Source organism: Elgaria multicarinata, chromosome 1, assembly GCF_023053635.1.
Source record: "Elgaria multicarinata webbii isolate HBS135686 ecotype San Diego chromosome 1, rElgMul1.1.pri, whole genome shotgun sequence".
Classification (NCBI taxonomy): Eukaryota; Metazoa; Chordata; class Lepidosauria; order Squamata; family Anguidae; genus Elgaria; species Elgaria multicarinata.
Window position 1 is genome coordinate 206,742,521 of NC_086171.1, and position 25,726 is coordinate 206,768,246.

The following is a 25,726-nucleotide window of genomic DNA, read 5'->3' on the forward strand; positions in this document are numbered from 1 at the left end:
ATATTCTACAATGAAAGCAGTATATAAAAGGCAGGTGCCACACTACTGCTTTATAGCTGTATTGAAGTACACTGCAGGATCTACACTACTGCTTTGTAGTGGTACTGAAGTGCACTGACAACTGTTGGGGCCCATTGACACAGCTACACCAAGCAGGATATATAACACTACGAAAGTGGTATGAAAGCGGTCAATGGTATGTGTTAATGGGCCCCAACAGTTGTCAGTGCACTTCAATACCGCTATAAAGCAGTAGTGTGGCTCCTGCCTTTTATATGCCGCTTTCATAGTGGAATATCCTGCTTGGTGTAGATGAGCCCATAGTGATTAATTAAGGGCAGCACGGTGTCACTGCACTTTCGTTCCCTCTTTTTCCACCCTACCAGATTTTAAGCAGATTTTAATAATGTGCTGCTTTTAATGATGTATTAGTTTTGAATGTTTTGATTATATGTATTTTATGGTGTTTGCATTTGTGTTGTACCCCGCCTCGATCCGGAGGGAGAGGTGGGTAACAAATTTATCATTATTATGATTATCTCAATCAATGTGCCTGCTAGCTGCCCTCCCTCGCCACCATCAACAGACATTTCCGATGTTACTTCAGTGGTGTGGGAGACAGTACAGGAAGGAGCATGGGGGCAAAGGGGAGGCCTTCTCATTCTCAATACTAGAATGTGGGGTCATCCGATGCAATTGAGTTGCAGTGGATTTGGGGCAGACAAAATGAAGCACTTCTTCACACAACGTATAATTAGGCCATAGCTAGACCTAAGGTTTATCCCTGGATCGTCCAGGGGTCAAACCTGTTCACCTAGGTGACACACAGGGGATCCAGTGCTCAGGCAGGGGCGAACCCTGGATGATCCCAGGATAAACCTTAGGTCTAGCTGTGGCCTTAGTTTATTGAACTCGCTGCTACAAGATGTGGTTAATGGTCATTAGCCTAAATGGATCAGACACATTCATGGAGGATTGGCCTCCCAATAGCTATTAGACACAATGGTGTGAAGCACACACTTTCCACCTACATGCACCTGGAGAATTTTGTATCTGCTGCTGCTGCTGCAAAAAAAAAAGAAGATCCACAAAAAATACCTTTCTTGAAGAAAAAAAAGAACTGCATTAAATGTTTTTCATGCCTATCAATGGAAAGCCACTCCCAGAACCGTAGTGGGCCCCTGTGGCAAACAGGATGTTGGACTAGATGGGCTTTTGGCCTGATCCAACAGAGCTCTTCTTATACTGCGGGGGTAAAATAAATCTTGAGAAAAATCCAGGGCTGTTGACTGGGATTGGAACCTGAAGCTCTTCCGTTGGCATGCACTTGGATAGAAGTTGAGTGGGAATATCCCTTAAGCAAGTGTCACATATACTGTACATATAAAGGGTTAGGTTTTCCCTCCCATCAATACCCTTTTTATAAGCCGAATATACTATCAGAATAGGCTTAAACTCAGTTTATAATGATCTACCGGTATATCACTTCCTAACCAATATCCAACCCATGAAAGGATCAATTGTAAATCCACATGGATTACTTGGATATTATTTTTATTTGTTTTCATTAAACTGTTTTGATTGATTGTTGTAAACTGATGACATGATATAAAAAAGCAGAGTTTAAATATACATGCAGCACTCTATATGTGCATATGATTGCTATATATTACAACCTACATTCATTTCTAATATATTATATAAATCCAGGCCGTTTCTACACCTGCCTTTTTTCCAGGGATTGATTTATTTATTTATTTATTTATTTATTTATTTATTTATTACATTTATATACCGCCCCACAGCCAAAGCTCTCTGGGCGGTTTACAACAATTAAAAATAGAAAACATTAAAAGTATACAAAAATTTAAAAAACATAAAAACAGTATAAAAACAACAGTATCCATTTAAAAACAACAATTCTGGGGTCCATTAAAAACAAACTTAATGTTGTTAAATGCTGTTAAAATGCCTGGGAGAAGAGAAAAGTCTTGACCTGGCGCCGAAAAGATAACAACGTTGGCGCCAGGCGAGCCTCATCGGGAAGATCATTCCACAGTCGGGGGGCAACCACTGAGAAGGCCCTCTCCCTTGTTGCCATCCTCCGAGCTTCCCTCGGAGTAGGCACTCGGAGGAGGACCTTAGATGTTGAGCGCAGTGTACGGGTAGGTTCATGTCGGGAGAGGCGTTCCATCAGGTATTGCGGTCCTAAGCCATGTAGGGCTTTATAGGTTAAGACCAGCACCTTGAATTAGGCTCGGAAACATATAGGCAGCCAATGTAAGCAGGCCAGAATCGGTGTTATATGCTCAAACCTCCCTGTCCCGGGATCATCCCTGTGCATGCAAATGACACACAGGAGATCCTGGGAGCAGTAAGAGACAATCCCTCCATTTTCTTCGGATAATCCTTAGGTGTAAAAAGGGCCCCAGATTATCCCGGAACATGTTCTTTGGACCACTATGGCTATTAATGCTCTAATTTCTCCTTTAATCCCGAGATATCTTTTTTTAAGGGCTTCATATTTGTTTTAAAAGAACATTAATAAATCTAGTTTGATAATAGCAGTGACAAATTGTTTCCCACTTCACCTGATCAGGAATTCAATGAATTCGAGGCATTCAATGTTTCCTGCCTTGTTCAGCATGCATGGCATCCTTCCAAGGCAAATGGTCCTAAAAGTTTATTCCACTCTCAAATGTTCCCAGAAGCTTTATGGCCTTAGCTAGACCTAAGTTTTATCCCGGGATCGTCCCTGCCTGCTCCCGGGATATCCTGTGTGTCATTTACATGAACAGGGATGACCCCGGGACAATCCCGGGATAAACCTTAGGTCTAGCTAAGGCCATAGTCATCCATGACAATGGTTAGATTGATAGTCAAGAGAAACCGAAAACTGTCTCACCCTTCTGGTCACAGTAGGGTCTCGTAAGGCCTTTCCCATCAGATGCCCAAGCAGGGTGTTGGTCCGCAGGAAACGTAATCGAATGTTGGTGGCTTTGGTGAAATTCCTCAGGAGAGGGGAGTAAGAGAAGTTCATAGCTCCTGGTCGCCCATTCACCAAAGAGACTACAATCTGCAGGAGGAGAATGAAAGAGGGAAGATTTCAAGTGGGTGAAAAATTCATGTGTTTCTCAATCTGGAAATGCGCTTCTTCATAGCAGTGGATCAATTCAATTCTCATCTTCTTATTTAAAGTCCACTCTACATCTACGCTCAGGTCTGGGAGAACCCATGACCTCCCTAGGTAATTGGTTCCATTGTCACAATGCTCTAACAGTCAGGAAGTTTTTCCTGATGTCCAGCCAGAATCCAGCTTCCAGTAACTTGAGCCCATTATTCCGTGTTCGATTTACCTCCACTTCAATTTTCAGTCCAGTAGGTTTAGCGTAAGTCATATCCAATTTAAGTACAATACTGGGCTTCTTCATGTGACCATCCCCCTCTTTTTTTAAAAAAGCATAGTGTCTTGGAGAGTTAGGGAAAGATGAGCCCTTAGGGATAAAGAAACTGTAAGTAGAAGCCAGCTGTGAGTGAACCCTAATTATTAAAGACCTTAACTCAGCCTTCCTCAACCTGGGGCGCTGCAGATGTGTTGGACTACAACTCCCAGAATGCCCCAGCCTGGGGCATTCTGGGAGATGCAGTCCAACACATCTGGAGCACCCCAGGTTGAGGAAGGCTGCCTTAACTGGACTGCACAAAATGCCATATTTTATTTATTTATTTATTTATTTATTACATTTCTATACCGCCCAATAGCAGGAGCTCTCTGGGCAGTTCACAAAAATTAAAACCATTCAAAGTGTAAAACAACAGTATAAAACCATAATATAAAATACAATATAAAAGATCAACCAGATAAATGTATCTGTTGCAAGTAAAGTGCACTAAATTTATGAATATTCTGTTCTAATCTGAGCAGCTGTCCTGATACATAGCAATCCTATGTGTGTCTACTCAGAAGGAAGCCCCACTGGCCTATTCTCCCAGGTAAGCATGTATAGGATTGCAACTTTAATCTCTTTAGCACTTTGCTAAGCATTGGTATTTCAATAAAATATGCATATTCATTTTTTGGGTACATTTTTTTGGGGGGGATAATAATTTTATTAATTTTTCATATATTATATACAAATGTTCATTGTACAGTAACCTTTTTTACCACCCAAACTTATAAGCATAATTACTTTCCATTCAGGTTTCATCTTTTATCCCTTTTATCCAGGTCCCTCCCCGCAGCCTGGTACATTTCACAAAGATTGTCCCATTTCTTTTTCTATGATGTTATATCATTTCTGTTTATCTCTTCCTTTATTTTATTTATAGTTATTTTCTAACATTACTTCTTTTCAAGAGTCCCAGAGCATCCTATAGGCCTCTGCCAGAGTTGTTCTGTTCATTTCTTTCTTCATATATTCTATATATTTTTGCCAATCTTTCTTAAAGTTACCTTTTTGTTTTATTCCTCTTCGTAAGAAATTAATCAAAGGAATTCTGCATTTTCTTCAGTTTTTGAACTTTGCCCGTCTCCGTAAAAGCCCCTCCTCCTCCTCCCCTCCCCGCCTCAACAGAACATTTTGCTTTGTGAACAAGCATGTCGGTGGTTGAATTAACTCTTTTAACCCCCGCCCCCTCAACCCATTACCAATCCCAGCAGAGTTTGCGGGCTGGAACACAGTATCTTCACAGCTGGAACAGTTACGCCAGCATGACTCAAGATTACAACAGGATTTAGCAACGGGATGCTCCCAATTTTCCCAGGCGCAACATCCCATGGTCTATTATCAGCTTTGGGTAGTGCAAGAAATGTAACAATCACTGGAAAGGGGCTGGAAAGAGCAAGAACTCACTTAACTTCTAAGAAAAAGGAGTATCAGTGAAGAAAAAGGAGTTTCACTGTAGAGTATGGCCATGGCTAGACCAGGCCTATATCCCAAGATCGTCCCGGGATCATCCCTGTGCATCCAAATGACACACAGGGGATCCCGGGAGCAGGCAGGGACGACCCCTCCATTTGCCTGGGATAATCCTTAGGTCTAGCTAAGGCCTAAATCTTCTGTTTCCATGATATCTTCTGTTTCCATGATTCTTCCATGCAAGAATGGAAATCGATGTATGATATGGAGTTTGAAAGCCCAAGAAACTTATCTTCCATTTAAAAAAAAAATAGTTTCTACCTCTTAAGGCTGCAGACTATCGTTTGGAAAGGCATGGCATGTATTTGAAGAAAGAAGGCTCTGAAAGCAAAGGGTGGAAAGAACTTCCAGTGGTTTATAGATGCTATTTCAATGCTCTGTACTGCTCTATATTGCCCTCTCTCACCTCCTTTCTCTTCTCATCCTCATAATCAATTGTTTTTCAGTCTCCATCCCATTAATACTCAAAACAACCCAGTCGGGAAGGTCATTTTGATTCCCATTTTATAATTCCCATTTTATAGACAGGGCACGGCTTGCCCAAGGTTACCAAGTGACCCCACAGGATTTGAAGCCAGCCCCAAATTCAGTACTCCATCTGCAAGCTCATACTGCACTCAGAAACAAGATCGGGAGATGACGACAATGAATACCTGAATGGGCCATGGTGGCTGGGAATGATAGACGTTGTATTCCAATACATTTGGAGGACACCAGTTTCATTCCCAGCCTAAGGACATCATAATGCAAATCTGTGTCATCTAAACACTTCATTTTAAATACAAAACTTAAAACTTCCATGATGCACAGCCAAGCAAAAAACAAAAAAGAGCTCACCTCTCCATTCTCCAAGGGCACAATGCGGGAGTACTCAGTGGTGCAGATGGCGTCATCATCTTTGGCAATGCGTTCCACAGTCTTCAGACCAAATTTCTCTATACAATCTCTCTTGGACGCTATTAAACACAGAAGTCAAGAGATAAAGATCCGCATTTTGGAAGTGTGGATTTTGCTCCACATGAAATAATTCGATTAATAATTTGTATTATTTCAAGTGCTACACATACATTATCAGTGTGGTCTTTGCAGCATCTCTGTAAGGTAGGTCAATATTATCTTCCTGATACTGCAGGTGTGGGCTGAGGCTGAGAGAAAGTGGCCTCGCTAAGGCCAACCATTGAGTTCATGGCAGAGGCAAGAATCAAAAGAAGTTCTGGATTTCTAGCTCAGCCTTAAACTATGGCCTTAGCTAGACCTAAGGTTTATCCCGGGATCGTCCCGGGGTTTGTCCCTGCCTGCTCCCGGGATATCCTGTGTGAACAGGGATGACCCTGGGACGATCCCGGGATAAACCTTAGGTCTAGCTAAAGCCTATATTATCTCTCAAGTATAAAAACGTAAGAAGAGCCCTGCTGGATCAGACCAAGGGTCCATCTAGTCCAGCACTCTGTTCACACAGTGGCCAACTAGCCATCGGCCAGGGACCAACAAAGCAGAACATGGTGCAACAGTACCCTCCCACCCATGTTCCCCAGCAACTGGAGCACCCACGCTTACTGCCTCGAAAACTGGAGATAGCACACAACCATCAGGGCTAGTAGCCGTTGATAGCCTTCCCCTCCAGGAATTTATCCATCCCCCATTTAAAGCCATCGAAATTGGTGGCCATCACTACATCTTGTGCTAGTGAGTTCCATAATTTAACTATGCACTGTGTGACGAAGTCCTTCCTTTTATCTGTCCTGGATCTCCCACCAATCATCTTCATGGGATGACCCTGGTTTCTAGTATTTTGAGAGAGGGAGAAAAATGTCTCCCTATCCACGTTTTCCATACCATACCATGCATCATTTCTGGCATTTATACATACCGTGTATAAGTGCCAGAAATGGAATTAGCAAACACAAATCCAGAGAATGGAGATAGGCCACTTGGGACTTTTGGGGAGAGTGTTCTTTTTTGAATTTTCATACAAAGTGCAAGGATGGCTACTTGGAAAATAGCCATCAGCTGGGACTCAGAAAAAACAGTGTGCCTGCAAGTCCTGAAAGAGAGGAACTTGGACCAGTCGTATTTTCCTTAACCCTGCAACTTGAAGAATGTAGGGCACACAGAGAGCTATTGCTGGAAACCACACTATCCCAACACATCCTCTATGGACCTGAGTAGACAAGCAGCTGCAGAAGAAACTTCACTTTGATTCTTGCCAAGAACGTCTAAGCTAACTGGCTAAGCTTAAGGGAAAACAAATGGCTGCAGTGCACCTGGAACTCCGCCCATTCTTCACCTCCCAATGCTGGATTTGACTACGGCCATAGCTAGACATGGTGATATCTCGGGGATCATTCCGAGATCGTCCCTTGCGTCCACATGACACACAGGGGATCCCGGGAGCAGGGAGGGATGATCCCTCTCTTTCTCTGGGATATCACCCTACCCTTTTTTCTCAGTTTTTCCGCAGTCTTGGCATGATCCCAAGACCACGGAAAGTATGGCCCACTGTTGCGGTTTGTCCAGGCTCCTTGAGAGTAAACGCAAGGAGCTGGGCACGGGGACCAGAGCTCATCAGGAGCTCTGTGCCCATCGGGGGCGGGGTGGAGGGAGCGGGTAAACCTTCTGCGCACGAGCGCTCATGTGCCCGTCCCCTTTAACAAAAAAAATTGCGGCCACGATATCGCGCACCGCGTGTAAACCAGGGAGACAATCTTGCGATCATAAAATTGTGAGATTGTCGCCCTCCACCCACCCACCTTGTCTAGCTGAGGCCTACCACAGGGATGGACAACTTGTGGCCCCTTAGATGTTTTGGCCTACAACTCCCATCATCCCTCACTATTAGCTATGCTGACTAGGGCAGATGGGATTTGTAGGCCAGGACATCTGGAGGGCACCAGGTTGCCCATCCCTGGACTTTCACAGTGCTTCTCTCAATGGAGCAGATTATTATTGGGAAAATGACTTCTGAATTCTCTTAACACTTCAGTGTGTTTACAGACACATGGCAACCCTGACTGCAGCTTGTGTAGCATAGAACAGGAGTCCCCAACCCCCGGGCCATAGACCGATACCGGTCCATGGCCTGTTAGGAACCGGGCCGCGCAGGTGAGCTGCTTTCACACACACCCCACCCCACCCCAGCGTACCTGGGCGCCATCTCGCCTGCCCAGCCGAAGCAAAGCCAGGACACTGGGGTGGGGTGGCTTCGGAATGGTGTGCCCGGCTGGAAGCCGCTCTGGGAGAGCAACTTCCAGGCTCACCGTTCCAAAGCCGCCCGCCAGCCCCAGCGTCCTGGCTTTGCTTCAGCTGGGCGCCCACCCAGCTGAAATGAAGCCAGGACGCTGGAGTGGGGGGGGGGGTTTCCCAAAACCATCCCCTCAACCCCCCCCCCCGGTCCGTGGAAAAATTGTCTTCCACGAAACCGGTCCCTGGTGCCAAAAAGGTTGGGGACCGCTGGCATAGAACCATTGTGTTGATAGAAGGTCATGATTCAGTTTAAAAAGATTATAAGGGAAGGAGTTTAACATATTGCTTTGTATTAAATCTGGATTTAATTTTAAACTATGTTATATTTTAAAGGGGACCTTCATTATCATTTAATTTAAAACAATAACAACTTGTTAAAATCTAATTTAAATGGAGAGAAATTGAATAGGGCTTTTTTAAAATCCATCCTGTCCCCTACTCAAAAGTCGTAAGAAATGGCTCGTCACGGTCCAAGTCAAAGGCTGGTTTTCAGCTGTCAGAAATGTTATGTTGCATATAACATGCTTAACTGGTAAGGGCAGCAGCGCAAAATGTTTCTGGATTAACATCCAACACAACAACGTAGTGACCGTTCATTTTGATCTGCCATTCTTGTGCAACTCCAAGAAAGCAGATGGAGGAAGCCTTCATGTGGTTTCAAACATTTCCCTATTATTATTATTTTCACTCCTTGGGTGTTCCAGGATAAAAAGGCATTTGTCAAACTTCCATCACGGATGAGGAAAAGAAACTATTTTGCTTTGGCTTCCTTTGAGTCAGTGCTAGAGAGCCCAGCCTGCCCTTTATGTTCATTTTCGGTAGCTGAGTAACATTTGTCTCTCTAACAATCAAACCTCCAATCACGTTTTGACAGAATGCATCATTGCAGAGAAGTATGTTGGATGCATCTGTGACACCTTTGCCCTATGGTAGCTTTATTGAAGTGTATGTTACATACATTCGGATCGTATTGTGCCACGTGCTAGTCTTGGGCCTCAGCTAGACGGAGGGAAATCTCAGAGCGATCCCCGGGATCATCCCTGTGCGTTCACATGACACACAGGGGATCCCGGAATAGGGAGGAATGATCCCTCCCTTGCTCCAGGATAGAGCCCTCCACTTTGGGCCCACTTTTTCCACGGTCTTGGGACTGGGAGCTGCGCCCATCGGTGGTAGGGTGGGGGAAGCGGAGAGATTAAATTATTTTTTAAAAGACACCTACCTTTAGCGCACAAACGTTTGTGCGCTCCGTCTTCTTTAAAAATAAAAAAATGGTGGGCGCGACGCCTCTCTTCCTGAGGTTGTCACGCCTCACGTGTAAACGGAGGAGGGATGTCGCATTAATCGCAACGCGAGATCTTCCCTCCTCCGTCGCGGACTATCAGGTAGGTCTAGCTAAGGCCCAAGTTACAAACCAGGAAGACCCTCGTTCAAATCTGCATTTTAAGGACATTTTCTTTTTCAAGGGATGTTATGAAGAATATGTGCAAATCAAATGATCTCTAAAAGAAAAACGCCACACTCTTTGACTTCTTGAAGGAGGCCTCCTGTGCCAGCCGCCAACACAAAGAAATGCAAACATGCTGTACGTGGGGTGAAATCAAAATGCAAAACTGACAGAAAGCGGAACACAAAATAAAACCAAAGGGAAAGAATGAAGGGGAAAGAGAGAATATGGGCTTAGCTTGCTTGGTCAGTAAACTAAGGCCTAATCTACACCAAGCAGAATATTGCACTATGAAAGTGGGATGAAAGTGGTATATAAAAGGCAGGAGCCACACCAAGCAGGATATAGCACTATAAAAGCACAACCAAGATAAAAACAGCAGCAATGCAAAAATACAAATTTAAAATACAAATTTAAAACAGGAAGTTCAAATTAATTTATAGACTGTTAAAATACTGGGAGAATAAAAGGTCTTCACCTGGCATCTAAAAGAATATAATGTAGGTGCCAAGCGAACCTCCTTAGGGAGCTCATTCCACAGCCGGGGTGCCACAGCAGAAAAGGCCCTCCTCCTGGTAGCCACCTGCCTCACTTCCTTTGGCAGGGGCTCATGGAGAAGGGCCCCGAGGATGACCTTAGGGTCCGGACAGGTACATATGGGAGGAGGCGTTCCTTCAGATAGCCTGGCCTCAAGCCGTTTAGGGCTTTAAATGTTAATACCAGCACTTTGAATCGGGCCCGGACCTGGACTGGCAACCAATGAAGCTGGAAAAGGACTGGCATGATGTGGTCTCATTGGCCAGTCCCTGTTAGTAACCGTGCTGCCCTGTTTTGTACCAGTTGAAGTTTCCGGACCGTTTTCAAAGGCAGCCCCACGTATAACGCATTGCAGTAATCCAAACGAGAGGTTATCAGAGCATGGATCACTGTAGCTAGGCTATCTCTGTCCAGATAAGGGCGCAGTTGGTATATCAGCCTAAGCTGATAAAAGGTGCTCTTTGCAAGTGAGTTCACCTGTGCCTCAAGTGACAGTTCTGGATCCAAGAGCACCCCCAAACTACGGACCCGATCTTTTAGGGAGAGTGCAACCCCGTCCAGGACTGGGCAAACATCACCTCACTGGACAGATGAACCACCCTCTAACAGTACCTCCATCTTGTCTGGATTGAGTCTCAGTTTGTTAGCCCTCATCCAGTCCATTACCATGCCCAGGCACTGGTTCAGAACAGCCACTGCCTCACCCGCTTTCATACCGCTTTCATAGTGCCGTATCCTGCTTGGTGTAGATTAGGCCCAAGAGAAAGGGGCAGCAGGTTGCAACTTTGGACACACATGCTAAACTCTGCTGCCAAAAAACCATCCGCTTAAATTGTAGAAGGTTCCGATTTATGCTCTGAACAGGCTCAGAATCCCATATGTTCGCCCGCATGGAGACCACAAAGAAGGAAGGAAACATTAAGTAGCAGATGCACCTTGGCTGCTACTGGCAGCTCTCATGCATCTCTCAAAGTAAGTATTTTTGAAATAGAAAGAAAATGCGAGCCATCTTTTAAAATCTTCTCTTATTATTCAAAGAACTCTTTGGGGGAAAGATGCTTCTTATTCTTCCATACACAGAGGGAACCTAATGAGCTCACAGATACACATTGTCAAAGAAAGGAGGGCTAGTAGCACACCCAAGGGGGAAATTTAATGTATCGTCTTTCCAGATACTCTTTGACCAGGTTTTTCTGTTTAAAAGATCATCGTAAAGCTTAACTCACATCTTCTACCAATTACGGCTTTTACTCCCCAGAGGAGCCGGTGCTTAATATGTTCAGAGTAACTTGGCTACCCTCTGCGTGCTTCATAATGATATATTTACAGAACAAGCTGGTGCTTTTTGGTAACCTAAGTATCAGATTCTGCTCTGGAAACCAGTAGGCAGCTTCAAACTGAGAAATACATCCTCTTGCCCAATTTCCTTAATTCTCCTTTCCCAGGAAACTACCAGAGGAAGAACAGACAGCCCTAAATGTCTGGTCAGCAGTGCCTTCTGTCTAGGCTGCAGGAAACCGTAACTTGTGTCCTTTCACAAGGCAAGAGGGCTCCGCAAACAATGACGGAATAAGACTTCACAGAACATTCACCTCTTCTTCCCGCGTTCCGTAATATGTTGATATAGCAAGGCTCCTGCCAAATTGGCCTTGCCAAATAATTAGATAAAAGTTCCTGCCAAGAAGCCACACAACTAGGCTTAGTGCCACACAAGCCAATGATGGGTGAGTTTCCCAACTAGCAGCTCTGTCGGTGTGAAAGCTGTAAATGGGAAAGACGAGAAACACACAAAGGCTAGACGATGGCAGATATACAATGGAAGATGGTGCCAGGAAGCTACTAGCTGGGCCACATAACTTGTGCAAATACGTGAGCATGCTGTGCTAAGTGAGAAAGCAGCTTCTGAGTAGGAGGGGTGAGTAGGGTATTTAGAAAGAACACCACCAGGCTCCAAAAACATTCCGAAATATGAACAGTAACATATTACCTGTTTCTGAAATGTAACAAATGTATTTGTAATATTGAGATTTGTGTGTGCGTGTGGCACATTCCTATGAAGTTCCATAAAGAACTCTTAGAGTCCATGTGCTCAGTGTAAGAGGGGTAAGAACTTGCATTACGATGGTTTCTGCTTGTTACGAGAACATCATACTTATAACAAGCTAGCATACAGAGAGACGGAGGGAGAGATGGAAGAAGGAAGGCAGGATCACAGGCCATAGCTAGACGGGGCAATATCCCGGGGGCGAACACCAGGATCGTCACTGTGCGTCCACATGACGCACAGGGGATCCCGGGAGCAGGGAGGGATGATCCCTCCCTTGCCCCAGGATATTGCCTTACCCTTTCAGCCCGCTTTTTCTGCGGTCTCGGGCTGTTCCCGAGACCGCAGAACGTGTGGGCGGGCGTCGCAGTTTGTCCAAGCTCCTCGTGATTACTCAAGAGATTAAAAAAACCTGACCTTTTGCGCATGAGCGTTCGTGTGCTCTGCTCCTTTAACAACAACAGAAATAATAATAGCGGGCGCGACATCCTGTTCTTCCAAGGCTGTCGCACGCTAACAGAGGGGGAGATCTCGCCCTAACAATATCGCGAGATCCTCACCCCTCTGTTGTGCTAGACCCATAGGTCTAGCTGAGGCCGCAGACACTGCCAAATCAACAGGAGTCAACAAAGTCAATTGCAACATTTGCCATTTGGGGTAGTAGCCTTATGATAATTGATGAGCATGAAACTTGTTTTTCACTAAGCACCCAAGTGTCCCACCACAATATAGTTCTACAAAATAAGGCTTGCTAAGTTCTTGGTGTTGGAACAGTATGATACAAGCCAAGAACAAGTTCAACGTAGGGTTGCCATCTTTTAAACTGACCCCTAGAGATGAACGATTTACAGTGGTTTGATCAACATGATCACCTACTAATTGCTGCAGATTTCCTTTCCTCCGAAACTGCAGAAATCCCAGGGTTCCAGAAGGCACTTATAGGGATGTCAGTTTTCTTCTAGGTGAATTTGGGTGGCTTTAAAAGGGTGTTGGATAAATTCCTGGAGAAGGCTATCAATGGCTACTATTTATTTACTGATTGCATTTTTTATACCACCCAATAGCTGAAGCACCCTGGGTGGTTCACAAAAATTAGTCCTGATGGCTAAGTGCAACCTCCAGTATCAGAAGCAGTAAGCCTGTAAACACTAGGTGCTGGGGAACATGGGTGGGAGGGTGCTGTTGCACCGTGTCCTCAGTGGTGGACTAGATGGACCCTTGGTCTGATCCAGCATGGCTCTTCTTATGTTTTTATGTTCTTATGTTCTTTCTGGCTTTCTGTGTTTTTACAAGCGCATAATGAGGGAAATTCAGCAAGCAACATTTTTTCCTATTACTGTATCTACAGGCCAGAAAAAGCTCTGAATGCAACATTTCTGTCATGCAGTACTTAAAATCCCAGGAGTCACTGGAGAAAGTCGTTGGCAACTCTACCAATGTCTTTGGAAAGCCTGGTCCTATGGCAGCTTGGAAGGAGACTTTTGTAAAAATCAAGGACTGGTCCAAGTTAAACCCTTTCATCAACTATCTACAGGTCACCTCATCTTGGGAAAATGAAATAATCAATAGATACACCGTTTTATTTTTCTAGCTGGAAGAGGGTAAATGATATTGATAGTGTGCCTCCCAACCCAATCAAAATCCACATTGAGAGAGATCAGTATAGAATCTGTTCATCCTCCCAAACCCGTCCACACTCCCAAGGAAGCCCATGACACAGTGAGATTAACTTACGTTAAGTCAAGAACACCCATTCTTACAACATTAGGGACTCTGTACCTTCTGCACAACAGATATGGAGGGAGTCGCCATAGCTCACCTGGTGAGATTCCCTCTTCATCACCACAGTTAAAGCTGCAGGAGCTATAGTAGAATGACCAGATTTAAAAGAGGGCAGGACACCTGCAGCTTTAACTGTTGTGACGAAGAGGAAATTTCACCAGGTTCCCCATATATACAAATGACACCTGCTGAAATTCCCTTTTCAATACAACTGTTAAAGATACAGGAGACCTGTCCTCCTTTTCATAGGGTCACCCTATGGGCCCTGCTTGATTACACCAAAAGTCCACCCACATCTGCTTCCAACAATGGCCATCCGGTATGATTAATAACTAAGCCAATTGATGGAGATTTACCAACATGCAAAACCTCTGGATGTTCTTCATTCTAGAAACTTTTGGGGGAACGGTCTTTGCATGTGCAAGTTCCATTGTTGCATTTATCTATTTATTTATTTTTATTTTATTTATTGCATTTTTTAAACCGCCAAATAGCCGAAACTCCCGGTTCTGTTTTTCTCTCATACTCACAGGCAAAGTACTGCCAAGGCTCATAGGTAAGTCCAAAATCAGTTGACCGCTCAAGTACCCACAAGTCTGGACGAGGAGAATTTGCAAACTTGATCAGAACATAGGCCACGTGGAACAGCTGTGAGAGGAAGAGAGAGAGAGAGAGAGAAAAAGATTAACGCAGGCCACAGCTAAAAGGCTACATGCAAATTGCAAAGCAAAAGCCTCCTGCAGTAATTATGTTATAGACCAGCCTTCTCCAAACTAGCGCCCTCCAGGTGCATTGGACTACCGCTCCCATCATCCTCCACACAGCGTGCTGCTTGGGGATGATGGGTTCTGTAGGCCAAAACATCTGGAGATTGCCCAGTTGGGGAAGGCAGTTATAGAAACACAGGGCAGCACTTTGGATATGTGGAGACACTCTTGTAAAGTTTTATTCTAATACTAATAAGAAATCAAAACTAGATTGTATGGACCATAGTTTTCCCTTCCTTCCCCTGCCATGCCCTGTTTCTCAGACATTTTGCGAGATTTGTTTGAATTTTCATTACATGAAGCTGGGGGGGGGGGTGTTAAAATGAAGCTGCACACAGCACTTAATATACTGCTATATTACCCAGTAATACCTTGCCCAATGGCAAAGACCCTTCTGTAGTGTCTTTCCACGGGTAATTTCTGTTCAGCGCAGGTTCTTTCCAATGCTAATTGAAAGCCTGCTGTTAGTAGATTCATCTCCTGTTTATTTCTTCCTGTCGAGAAGTACCGTAGGACAGTCATGATTCTGATTTGCCTTTGAATATTCTCTCTAAATTGTCCCAGTGTCAGTTTCTCTTCCTGATGAGGAAAAGGGAGAGAGCCTTAGAGAACAATCCTATGACCCCTAGACAGCATCTGCGGGGACATAGGATTTTTTAATTTTCTGGCTCCAAGCTCAGAGTCAGCGCTTAGAGCCAGGAAACTGTGCTTTCCACCCCTTCACAGCCAGCGAGGAGTGAACCATGGCAGCTGCCTCTAAGTGCTCGTAAAACCAAGTGCGGAGAGGAAGAAAAGGGGGTGTTCTCAGGGGTGGAGAGGAGACTGCTGACAGCTTTCTATATAACACACATGCCTTAGCTAGGCCTACCTGTTAGTCCGCGATGGAGGGGTGAAGATCTCGCGATGGTTTTATCGCAAGATCCCCCCCTGTTTACACACGGCGCGTGACGACCTCAGAGGGAGAGGTGTTGCGCCCGCCATTTTAAAAAAATTCTTAAAAGGGAAAATGCGCACGAGCGCTCGTGCACAAAAGGTAACTTTAAAAAAAAAAATCCCCATTCCACCCACCCCGATGGGAGCAGTGCTCCTGAAGAGCTCTGTGCCCCGTGCGCGGGTCCTGGCTCCTTGTGAGGAACCACGAGGAGCCAGGACAAACTGTGGCGCCTGGCCACACATTCCGTGGTCTTGGCTCAACCCGAGACCGCGGAAAAACCGGGCCAAAAGGGGAGGGTGAGATCCTGGGGCAAGGGAGGGATCATCCCTCCCTGATCCCAGGATCCCCTGTGCGTCATGTGGACGCACAAGGACGAGCCTGGGGATCGCCACGGGATTTTGCCCTGTCTAGCTATGGCCATGGTCTCCCCCCTCTCATTCTGAAGCTCTCTGGGTAGAAGCTCAAAATCGAACATCTAGCAACAACTGCAGGGAAGATGGTGCACAGGGGAGAGGATCTCTCCCCGACTTCCATCCGCGCTGTATTGGATACTCGTAAGACCCTGAGTTTGCGGGAGTATCCAGGATGTAACCCATAGGATGGCACCCTTAATTACTAATTCCCCCATTTTTTTCTAATTTTAAAAGTGCTAGGCTGGTTTGGATCATCTTTTAGAATTACAAGAATGAGCCTAACCTTCCACATAAGAGTTATTCACTCCCCCTCTTCCTCCAGCTCAGTAGTTTGAAAGCTTTGGCTTCCATTTTTGATGAACCACAGTTTACTGGGTCATCCAAACCTGGAGAAACTGTAACCCATTTTAACATGATTAGTGGAGAGACAAGACTACTTCAAATAATAAAGTATAAAGCTGGCTTGTTTTCATAAAACTAGTGAAGACAAATCACAGAATAATAATAATAATAATAATAATAATAATAATAATAATAATAATAATACATTTATTTATTACCCGCCTCTCCCTCTGGATCAAGGCGGGGAACAACACTAAATACGATATAATACATAAAATTAGTTAAAAGAGCATATAAAACCAATTCAGTATTAAAATAACAATCACAACATCTTAAAATTCTTAGGTTTAAAATTCATTTGGGTAGACCTGCTGGAAGAGACTCATTTTTAGGGCTGTCTTAAACTCAGAGAGAGCATTAGGCTGACTGGAGTAAACCCTTCCCAGAGGACCTGAGTGTGCGGGGCAGATTGTACGGGAGAAGGCAATCCTGCAGGTAACCTGGACCCAACCATGTAGGGCTTTAAAGGTAATAACCAACACTTTATACTCCGCCTGGAAACTAACTGGCAGCCAGTGAAGAGATTTTAAAGTTGGTGTAATATGGTCACCCGTAGGTGTACCGGTGACCAACCTGGCTTTGGTGTACACCTAGGTGTACCGGTAACCGACCTGGCTTTGGTGTACCGACCTGGCTTTGGTCACTGGTACACCCCTAGGTGTACCGGTGTCCAACCAGTTTACGGTTCAGAATTAGCACAGATTTAATGTGGATTAACGACACTAAAGCGCAGTTAATTTAAAACAGAAGTAGAGGCACTCAAGAGCCTAGGGGCAGGCTTAGCACATTCTCATACTGCTAAACCATGGTTTAGCATTACATCCAAGCACAGCCTCTATTTTAACATAACAAAAGAAAATAAATCATGGGAAGAATGAATCAAATTCATTAAAGCCTTCCCTGTGGGAAGAGAAACTGGCACTGGGGCAATTTAGAGATGCTATTAATTACTAATCAGGAAGAAATAAAACGCACTGAACTTGCAAAGAGGACGTTTTCAATTTAAAGGAAAAGGAGACTTGAAAATCCTAAACAGCCCTTTGCTTGTCCACACAGGAAGGTTGATGCTGCAGTTTTATTTCGCAGCAATTTTTTAAAAAACAATATTTTTGCCATGGACCAGCTCTGACAAGGCACAGAAGGATTATTTTAAAAATACTGGAATGCAAAGAACTAATAACTGTATTGAATAGGTGCTCCACAAAAAGTGATTGAATAAAAGAAACCAATTCTAGCGAAAGAGACTAGTATGAAAGCATTCCTAGAGTGGATTTCATTATACTGAGGTGAGGGAACAGGCAGAAACCCCATCTCAGGAGACCTTCCCTCCACTTGCAACTGGAGTGAGAAATTCCCTACACAGCTAGATTTGCACACTGAGAGAACGGCTCTTAAAACAAACCATTCTCTAGCGCAGTTAAAGAGTCTACGATATAAAATACACAGCCAGTCACAGTCATAGACTGTGACAAGTAGCTTCTGATAAGAACTTCTTAGCATTCAAACTTGAGCTGCTCCCAATTAGTTCAAACGCTGATTTATGCAACCACGTCCTTGCCAAGACTGAAATAAATGTACAGCTTAAAAATGTCAGCACTCGGAAAAAACAAACTCAGCAACAGAATTTCCCTTCACGAGCTGGCACCAGTTCTCTCCAAAAATCCTCACTTTATCATCCTGTCAAAAACTGATATTTGAAGGCAGGAAAAAATATTTTATCAGTAAGAATGCTTAAAGATCAACAGACACGCAGGAAATTTAGTGCTTGCAGAAGTGCATGTTTTAAAGTCTTCAAGACAGCGAACTAAGCTGTTTGTGACCCGCACGGTTAGAAGAAACAATTTTTCCATGCCATACAATCCTGGGTTTTTTGACCCCAAGCCAAGAGACGTTCCCAGTACAGTATTTATGCTCTATTTTTAATTTACATTCTTCTTTATTTCTGGGGTAAATGCACAGAGAAGCTCAGCTATGACCAAAGTAGACGTAACACTGCTCAAACTCCAGCCATAGTTTAGAAATCGGGGACTGGTTTCTCGGCTCAAGTTTTCCTCTCTCGTGTGTGAATTCCTTCTTTGGTGAGCTAGCCATGGATAACGTTATGTCTGATAGAAAAGGTTTTGCAAGATTGCATGAAACAACCATGGTAAGCAAAATACCAATGCAGTTGTAATGGTAACCATGTTTACCTCCAAAAATCAAAGCAAGGGGGGAAATCTGCACAAAAAGGAGAGGAATGCACAAGCCCACAAGACAACCTTCCAACCTTCGAGCCATGGTTAGGAAATCAAGGTGGTTTAGGTCTGCTTTATACGTTTGTTAGAGAGGCGTGATAAAAAATTTAAAAAATATGAATAAGACTAAGCAAATACAATTACAATTATTTCTATGAATAAAGCAATATGACATGAGATCATTAGGAAGTTACTGTATACCACACGTTAGATCATTTGTCCCATCCAACCCAGTACTGGCTACTCTGACAAGCAGCAGCTCTCCCAGATCTCAAGCGGAGGTCTTTCCCATCACTTCTAATGGGTCACTTTGGAGATGCCAGGGATTGAACCTGTGACCTTCTGCATGCAGAGCATGTGATCTACCACTGAGCTATAGCCCCTCCCCATTAGGGAGAAACAAATAGCTTTGTTGGTATCAGATGTACAATTCTGGAAGCTAAACACTGACGTTTTCACAGGCACTTGCTGCATGTCTCCAAACTTGTATCTATGCCACTTCTGAACATGCATCGTCACCACCATCACACACACCCCAAAAATTGTATTGGCTGCAAAACAGGTGAGAATCTCAGCTTCAATTTTTACTTTTTTAAGTACTTTTTTTTTAACACATATGATCATGTACTAGATTTGAAAGTGTGTGAGCAATGCTGAAATATCCAGAAAAGCTGAGAAGGGGTGGTATCAATGGGATTTCCAATTGTCAGAGGTGTGGGACCTCAGTGCTCTGGAAATCATTGTGCCACTCCAATAGTTTAACAGAAACAAGTTGTGTAAATGGAGCTGATTTGCTTTGTTTATATGGGTTGCAATTTGTATTATTTTGGCACAGTTATTGTAACACACACACACACACTTTTTAAAGTGCAGGATGCACACCACCCCTACATGAATCAACCAAAATGAGGGCCACCATTTACTCGTTTCCAAATGAAGCTGTACACAACAGCTAGCACCCCCCGCAACATGCAGTTATACATTTAGTCATGTTGATGTGGTGATGGACACTCCCCAGCCCAGAATGTTCCATACAGAAATTAGTATTCTCTGGAGAGATCCACAAAATAGAAACTTAAATTTAAAAGTTCATCTGCCCCCTTCAAAGCTTAAGACCCCGTTCTGAAGACACCTTAAACCACGGCTTTAACCACGGTGACTACAGCAAAAAGTCTTATTCATAGTGGTTAAAGCCATGGTTTAAAGTGTCTTCTGAACACGGCCTGGCTTTCTGGCTTAACCACCATGGTTAAAGCTGTAGTTTAAGGTGTCTTCAGAACGGGGCCTAAAACATTCTTACAACTGGCATAGCTAGATGGGGCAATATCCCAGGCATCGCCCCAGGATCATCCTTGTGCATTCACATGATGCCCAGGGGATCCCGGGAGCAGGGAGGGATGATCCCTCCCTTGGCCTGGGATACTGCCCTACCCTTTTAGCCTGCTTTTTCCGCAGTCTCAGGATGAGACTGTGGAACGTGTGTCCGGGAGTCACGTGTTGTCCCGGCTCCTCGCAAGTAACCATGAGGAGCCGGGACCTGGGCACGGGGCACAGGACTCCTGTGCCCATCGAGGGGGGGGGGAGGAGCAGGGAATTTTTTTTAAAAAAAACTTGTTTTGCGTTTGAGCGCTCGTGCGCGCCTTCTCCTTTAAAAAAAACCAACAAAATGGCGGGTGCGACATCCTCTTCCTCCTGGGACGTCGCATGTAGATAGAGGGGGAGATCTTGCGATAACCATATCACAAGATCCTCCCCCTCCGTCGCGCAAGACCCAGTAGGTCTAGCCATGGCCAGCAAGTCAGCCACTGAGCACTTAGGTTCTCAGGGGACTTAGAAATTCAACTTCAAACCTCGAAATCACTGCATGATTTTGCAGCACATCACAGAGATAACCCACAGGACTGCTGTAAATCCATTGTCTTATGGATACAGACGGGGGCCATCAGCCCTATTTAGTTTCATCTGTCTTCTTATTAGTTGAACCTCCCAGGCCAGATTCTATGGTCAGCTGCTTTCCCTTAGGACTCAGTTCTCACTGGTTAACAGCTGTTTATTGGCAATGGAATCATTGCTAAATACCAGCCCACTAAGTTATGCATTCTCTTGCATTATAAATGCTTCACTCTTTGGGGAACAGGCATATCCCTGCCAAAACTTTGCATGGCTTCTGGTGTGATGGGATTCACCATTCCTTTTCAGTTTCCCACAAAATCTACTGAGCTAAGAGAAAATTATATGCAACTTGGCACTTGGTAGTATCCGAGGCTTTGATCAGGGTGATACTTCTTGGGTGACAATTACATGGCAAGGCTGTGTCAAAAGACAAAGACATTTTCTCAAATTCATTTAATACAGATTAGTTATCCTTCAACGTGTTTCAACCACCCTTTAGTGACCAAAGTTTAGTCCATATAATCAGAGTGTTATAAAGAGTGATAAAAAAGGTGGAATTTTTCCTGCTTTCCCAACAGTGTTTATTAAAGGCTTGAATGCTGATTCTAATTAGTACTGCAATATCATAAGCAGAATATTTATTGCTGTTGTTACCCAGTAAACATAACAACTATTGTGGCTACCACTAAAAATAATGAAATGCAAGCAAGTAGTTATGCAGCAGTGTGACAGTATTTTTTATAAACATTCAGCGAAAGAGTCATCCCTTTACCATGTCTGCGTCAGTCTGTTTTGTGGGGGGGGGGGGAGTGGATACAGCGTGCGATAAGAACAAAAGAAGAGTCATGCTAGATCAGACCAAGGGTCTAAGGAATACAACTTTAGTAGCAGTTTAGCTGTAATTCTCCCCAGTGAAGATGTAGATTTCTGGGAATTTTTAAGCCATGCAGAGGGGGGGGGGAACAGTTTTTTTTAATAATAAAAATAATGTTATGGGGAAGGAATCTAAAATATATGTTTTTTTTTTTTTTATAATAATTTTTATTCATTTTCAACACTATATAAACATAGATAAACATTTCCAAAATATAACTGAAACTAACACAATAAGAAAAAAAATGCATCAAATATCTGCTGCATACATATTGAATAATTGTTGAGTACAAATATCAAAAACTATTACATATGCCTTATCACACTACAACATCTTCATTCTTAACATAAATGTGCACCCCCCACCTCGGGATCATTCTTGAGTCCAAAATCTAATCATTTCTTCTGCTGGTGGTTTCCCACTTCCCTTAGTAAACACGAACACTAGGAACTGTTTCCAGATTCCTTCGAACTCATTTATTTTAGTTACGCCTTTTCTCCACTTAATATTGCATGTCAGTTTATCATTAATGGCTATGTCCCATACTACTTTATACCATTCCTCAATAGAATATTCCCCTTGGATCTTCCAGTTCCTAGCTATCATCAATCGTGCTGCAACCAACAAACTCGATATCAGCTCTATAGTTCCTTTTCCACACTTTATATCTTCAAATAGTGACAGCAATGCTATTTTTGGTGTTTGTTCTATTTTCATTCCCACTATTTCTTCAATTTCTGAAAACACCATCTTCCATAATCTTTGTACATATTTGCATTGCCACCACATATGTAAATACGTTCCTTTTTCCCCACATCCTCTCCAACAATTTGCTGAATGTTGATCACTTATCTTATTCAATCTAACCGGGGTTAGGTACCACCTCCATAAAATTTTAAAATAATTCTCCTTTATTCTTACTGATAAACTTCTCAACACTCTTTGTTTCCATAGTCCCTTCCAGCTCTGTCGCCCTATTTGTATCTTCAAATCTGATTCCCAAATCATTTTCTCTGTATTCTCTCTAAACTCCTTCTCTAACAATATTTTATATATTTCACTCATTAATCCTTTTGAAACTATACTACTTCCTTTTCCTTTCTCCTTACTTACTACTAATTCTTCAAACCTCGTCATCTTTCTGCACATTCTATTATCTTTAATCCACTTTTTATTCCATTGTTCTAATTGACCATATTCTAGCCAAGATAGCTTCTTCTCCTTTAACAAATTTTCCATATCTTCTCTTGTTTTAATATCTCTTACCCAATCCTTTAATTTTATTTTATTTTTCTCTTTTAATATTTTACATAATCTACCCTTTAGATCCTCTGGGAAATTCTTTAACATTATTATCGGTGCTAAGGGAGAGTTGCTCGGAAGCAGCTTCCCTTTAAATTTACTCCAAATTTCCCATTGAGTCCTCAGGAGTGGATTATCTATACTTCCAACCCACTTTCTTCCTCCATCTTTAAAAAAAACATTCTCCAGATTCATCTCTACCTTACTTATGATTTTTTCTTCCATCCAATATAAATCTCCTACTCCCATAATTGCTTCTACAACATGTCTTAATCTATTTGCTACGTAGTATAATTTTATGTTTGGGAGACCCATTCCCCCCTTTTTTTGGCTTAGGTACCAATTATTTTTATTCACTCTTGCTCTCTTTTCTCCATTACAATATTTATTAATAATATTTTGCCAACTTTTTATCTCGGTTTCTGATATTTTTATAGGTAACATCCTAAATACAAAATTAATTTTAGCTAATATCTTCATTTTTATCAAAGCTATTCTCCCAAACCAAGATAAATTTAATCTTTTATATTTTTCCAATTTCTCTAGTACCTCCTTCTTTAACCTCGTTAAATTTTCCCTTTCTAAATTCTCTAGATTTTTTGTAATTTTAATTCCCAAATATTTAATCTCGTTCTTAACTTTCAATTCCATTCCCTTAAATTCCCAATCCTTTTCTTCCTTCTTAGTATAGTTAAACAACATCATCTCTGATTTAGACCAATTTATTTTTAACCCTGTAATTTCCTCAAATTCCCTCAACTGATATTTAATTCTTTCTAATTTTCTTAATGGATTCTTAATGGTCAATAAAGTATCATCCGCAAACATGTTTAGCTTTATTTCCCTTACCTCTCCAATTCCTTCTAATTCTTTATCCTCCCTTAGTGCCTTCGCCAAAACTTCCATAACCATTACAAAAAGGACCGGCGAGAGCGGACATCCTTGTCTTGTTCCTCTGGCTAGTCGTATCTTTTCAGTAAGTCCGTCATTTACCACCACTACCGCCGTATTTTGGGAATATAGCTGTTCTATTACATTTTTAAATTTATTTCCAAATCCCAATTTATCTATAATACTCTTTAGTGCCTGCCAGCTCACACAATCAAAAGCTTTAAAAATATCTAATGCCATAATACCTGCCTTAATATTTGCTTTTTTTATTACATTTATTACATTTAAAACTCTACCCACTAAATTATGCATATGTCTTCCTACCACAAACCCACATTGATCTGCTCCTATATATTCTGCCAAAAATTTATTTAGTCGTTTGGCCATAATAGATGTAAAAATTTTAGCATCCTGATTTATTAAAGAAATAGGTCTATAAGAATCGGGATTAGTCAAATCTTTATCTGGTTTTGGGATCAGAATTATCACTGAATGTTCCCATGATTCGGGTATCTTCTCTCCTGATAATATCCTATTATAAAGTTCCATTAATTTTGGAACTAAACAATCTTTGAAGACCTTATAATATTCTGGACCCAAACCATCTGCTCCTGGTGATTTACCCACTTTTAACTTATCAATAACCTCTTCAACTTCTCTTTGAGTTATTACTGACTCCATTAACTCCTTATATTCTGATTTTATTTCCTTCTTTATAAACCTTCCAATATACTCCTCCACCTTTTCTTGTTGAATTTCTTTACCCTTGTACAATTCCTGATAAAATTCCTGAAAAATTTTTATTTTAGTTTTCATTGCATGACAATAATTCCCTCGGCTATCTTTCAACATTTCTATCCCATTCCTCCCTTTTTCTTTTTGTGTGAGCTTGGCAAGCAACCTCGAGTTCTTATCACTGTTTTCAAAATATTCCCTTTTCATATACATTAAATTCTTTTGAATCTCTTCTATATTTAAATTTTCTAATTGTTTCTTCTTAGCTTGTATTTCCACTAATTTATATTTATCTTTACTTCGCCAATATCTTTCCTCCAAGTTTTTAATTTCTATCTCTAACTTTTCCTGTTCTGCACGTTGTTGTCTTTTTAAACTACATGTTTCTCTAATACAGATTCCTCTTGCTACAGCCTTCATGGTGTCCCAAATGACTGACCCAGCTGTTCCTCCTTTTTCATTAATTTCCCATGACTCCGACAGTTCCTTCCGAATTTTATCTACTATTTTATTGTATTTCAATATCTTTGTGTTCAACTTCCATCTATATGCCTCTTTATAATCTTTCTTAACTGTAAATTCTAAACTTAACAAGGCATGATCAGTTACTTTTATTACCCCCATTTCCATTTTACAAATCCTCGTTGCAAAGTCTTTTGAAACAAATATATGATCTATCCTGGAGTATGTATGATGAACTGGGGAAAAGAATGAGAATCCAGGCCTATTCCCGTTAAGTAAGCGCCACGAATCTAAATAATCATTTTCTTTTACTAATTTATTCAATATAGTCATATTGTTCCTCTTTTCAGCATTAGTGGGATTTGACCTGTCTCTTTTATTATCCATAACCATATTAAAATCCCCAGCTAATATAGCATACCCCTCCTTAAATTCTTCTATTTCTTTAAACAACTTTATAAAAAACTCTCTATGCCTCTCATTTGGGGCATAAACATTAATCAAAGTATAGACCTTTCCCTCAATTTTACCTTTTAACATAAGATATCTACCCTTATCATCCTTTTTTACCTCTTCTAATGTAAACCCACTTTTTTTTGAAATCAAAGTGGCCACTCCATTTTTTTTTGATGTCCCTAATGACTTTTCATAATAGGCTAGCCACTTTAATTTTATCATATTCGAATTCTCGGAGCCTTGGTGTGTCTCTTGGATCATTATAATATCTGATCCCTCTTTATTAAGCATTTGTTCTATTCTCTTCCTTTTCACGACTGCCCCTAAACCTTTAACATTGAGTGTTGATACCTTTATCTTTTTATCCATAATCACCCTTTTGAAATCTCTT

At 42.2% G+C, this 25,726-nt stretch overlaps 1 protein-coding gene across 1 annotated transcript in view; it reads right to left on the minus strand.

Annotated features, from left to right (window-relative positions):
• The window catches only part of LAMA5 (laminin subunit alpha 5), a 256,947-nt gene that overhangs the window by 148,023 nt on the left and 83,198 nt on the right, over nucleotides 1-25,726 (minus strand). Inside the window, exons 3-5 of the mRNA XM_063142632.1 lie at nucleotides 14,503-14,620; nucleotides 5,757-5,875; nucleotides 2,906-3,076 (exon numbers count right to left, since the gene is read on the minus strand). Of these exons, the coding sequence (XP_062998702.1) occupies nucleotides 2,906-3,076; nucleotides 5,757-5,875; nucleotides 14,503-14,620 (408 nt within the window). The remainder of the gene's footprint in view (nucleotides 1-2,905; nucleotides 3,077-5,756; nucleotides 5,876-14,502; nucleotides 14,621-25,726) is intronic.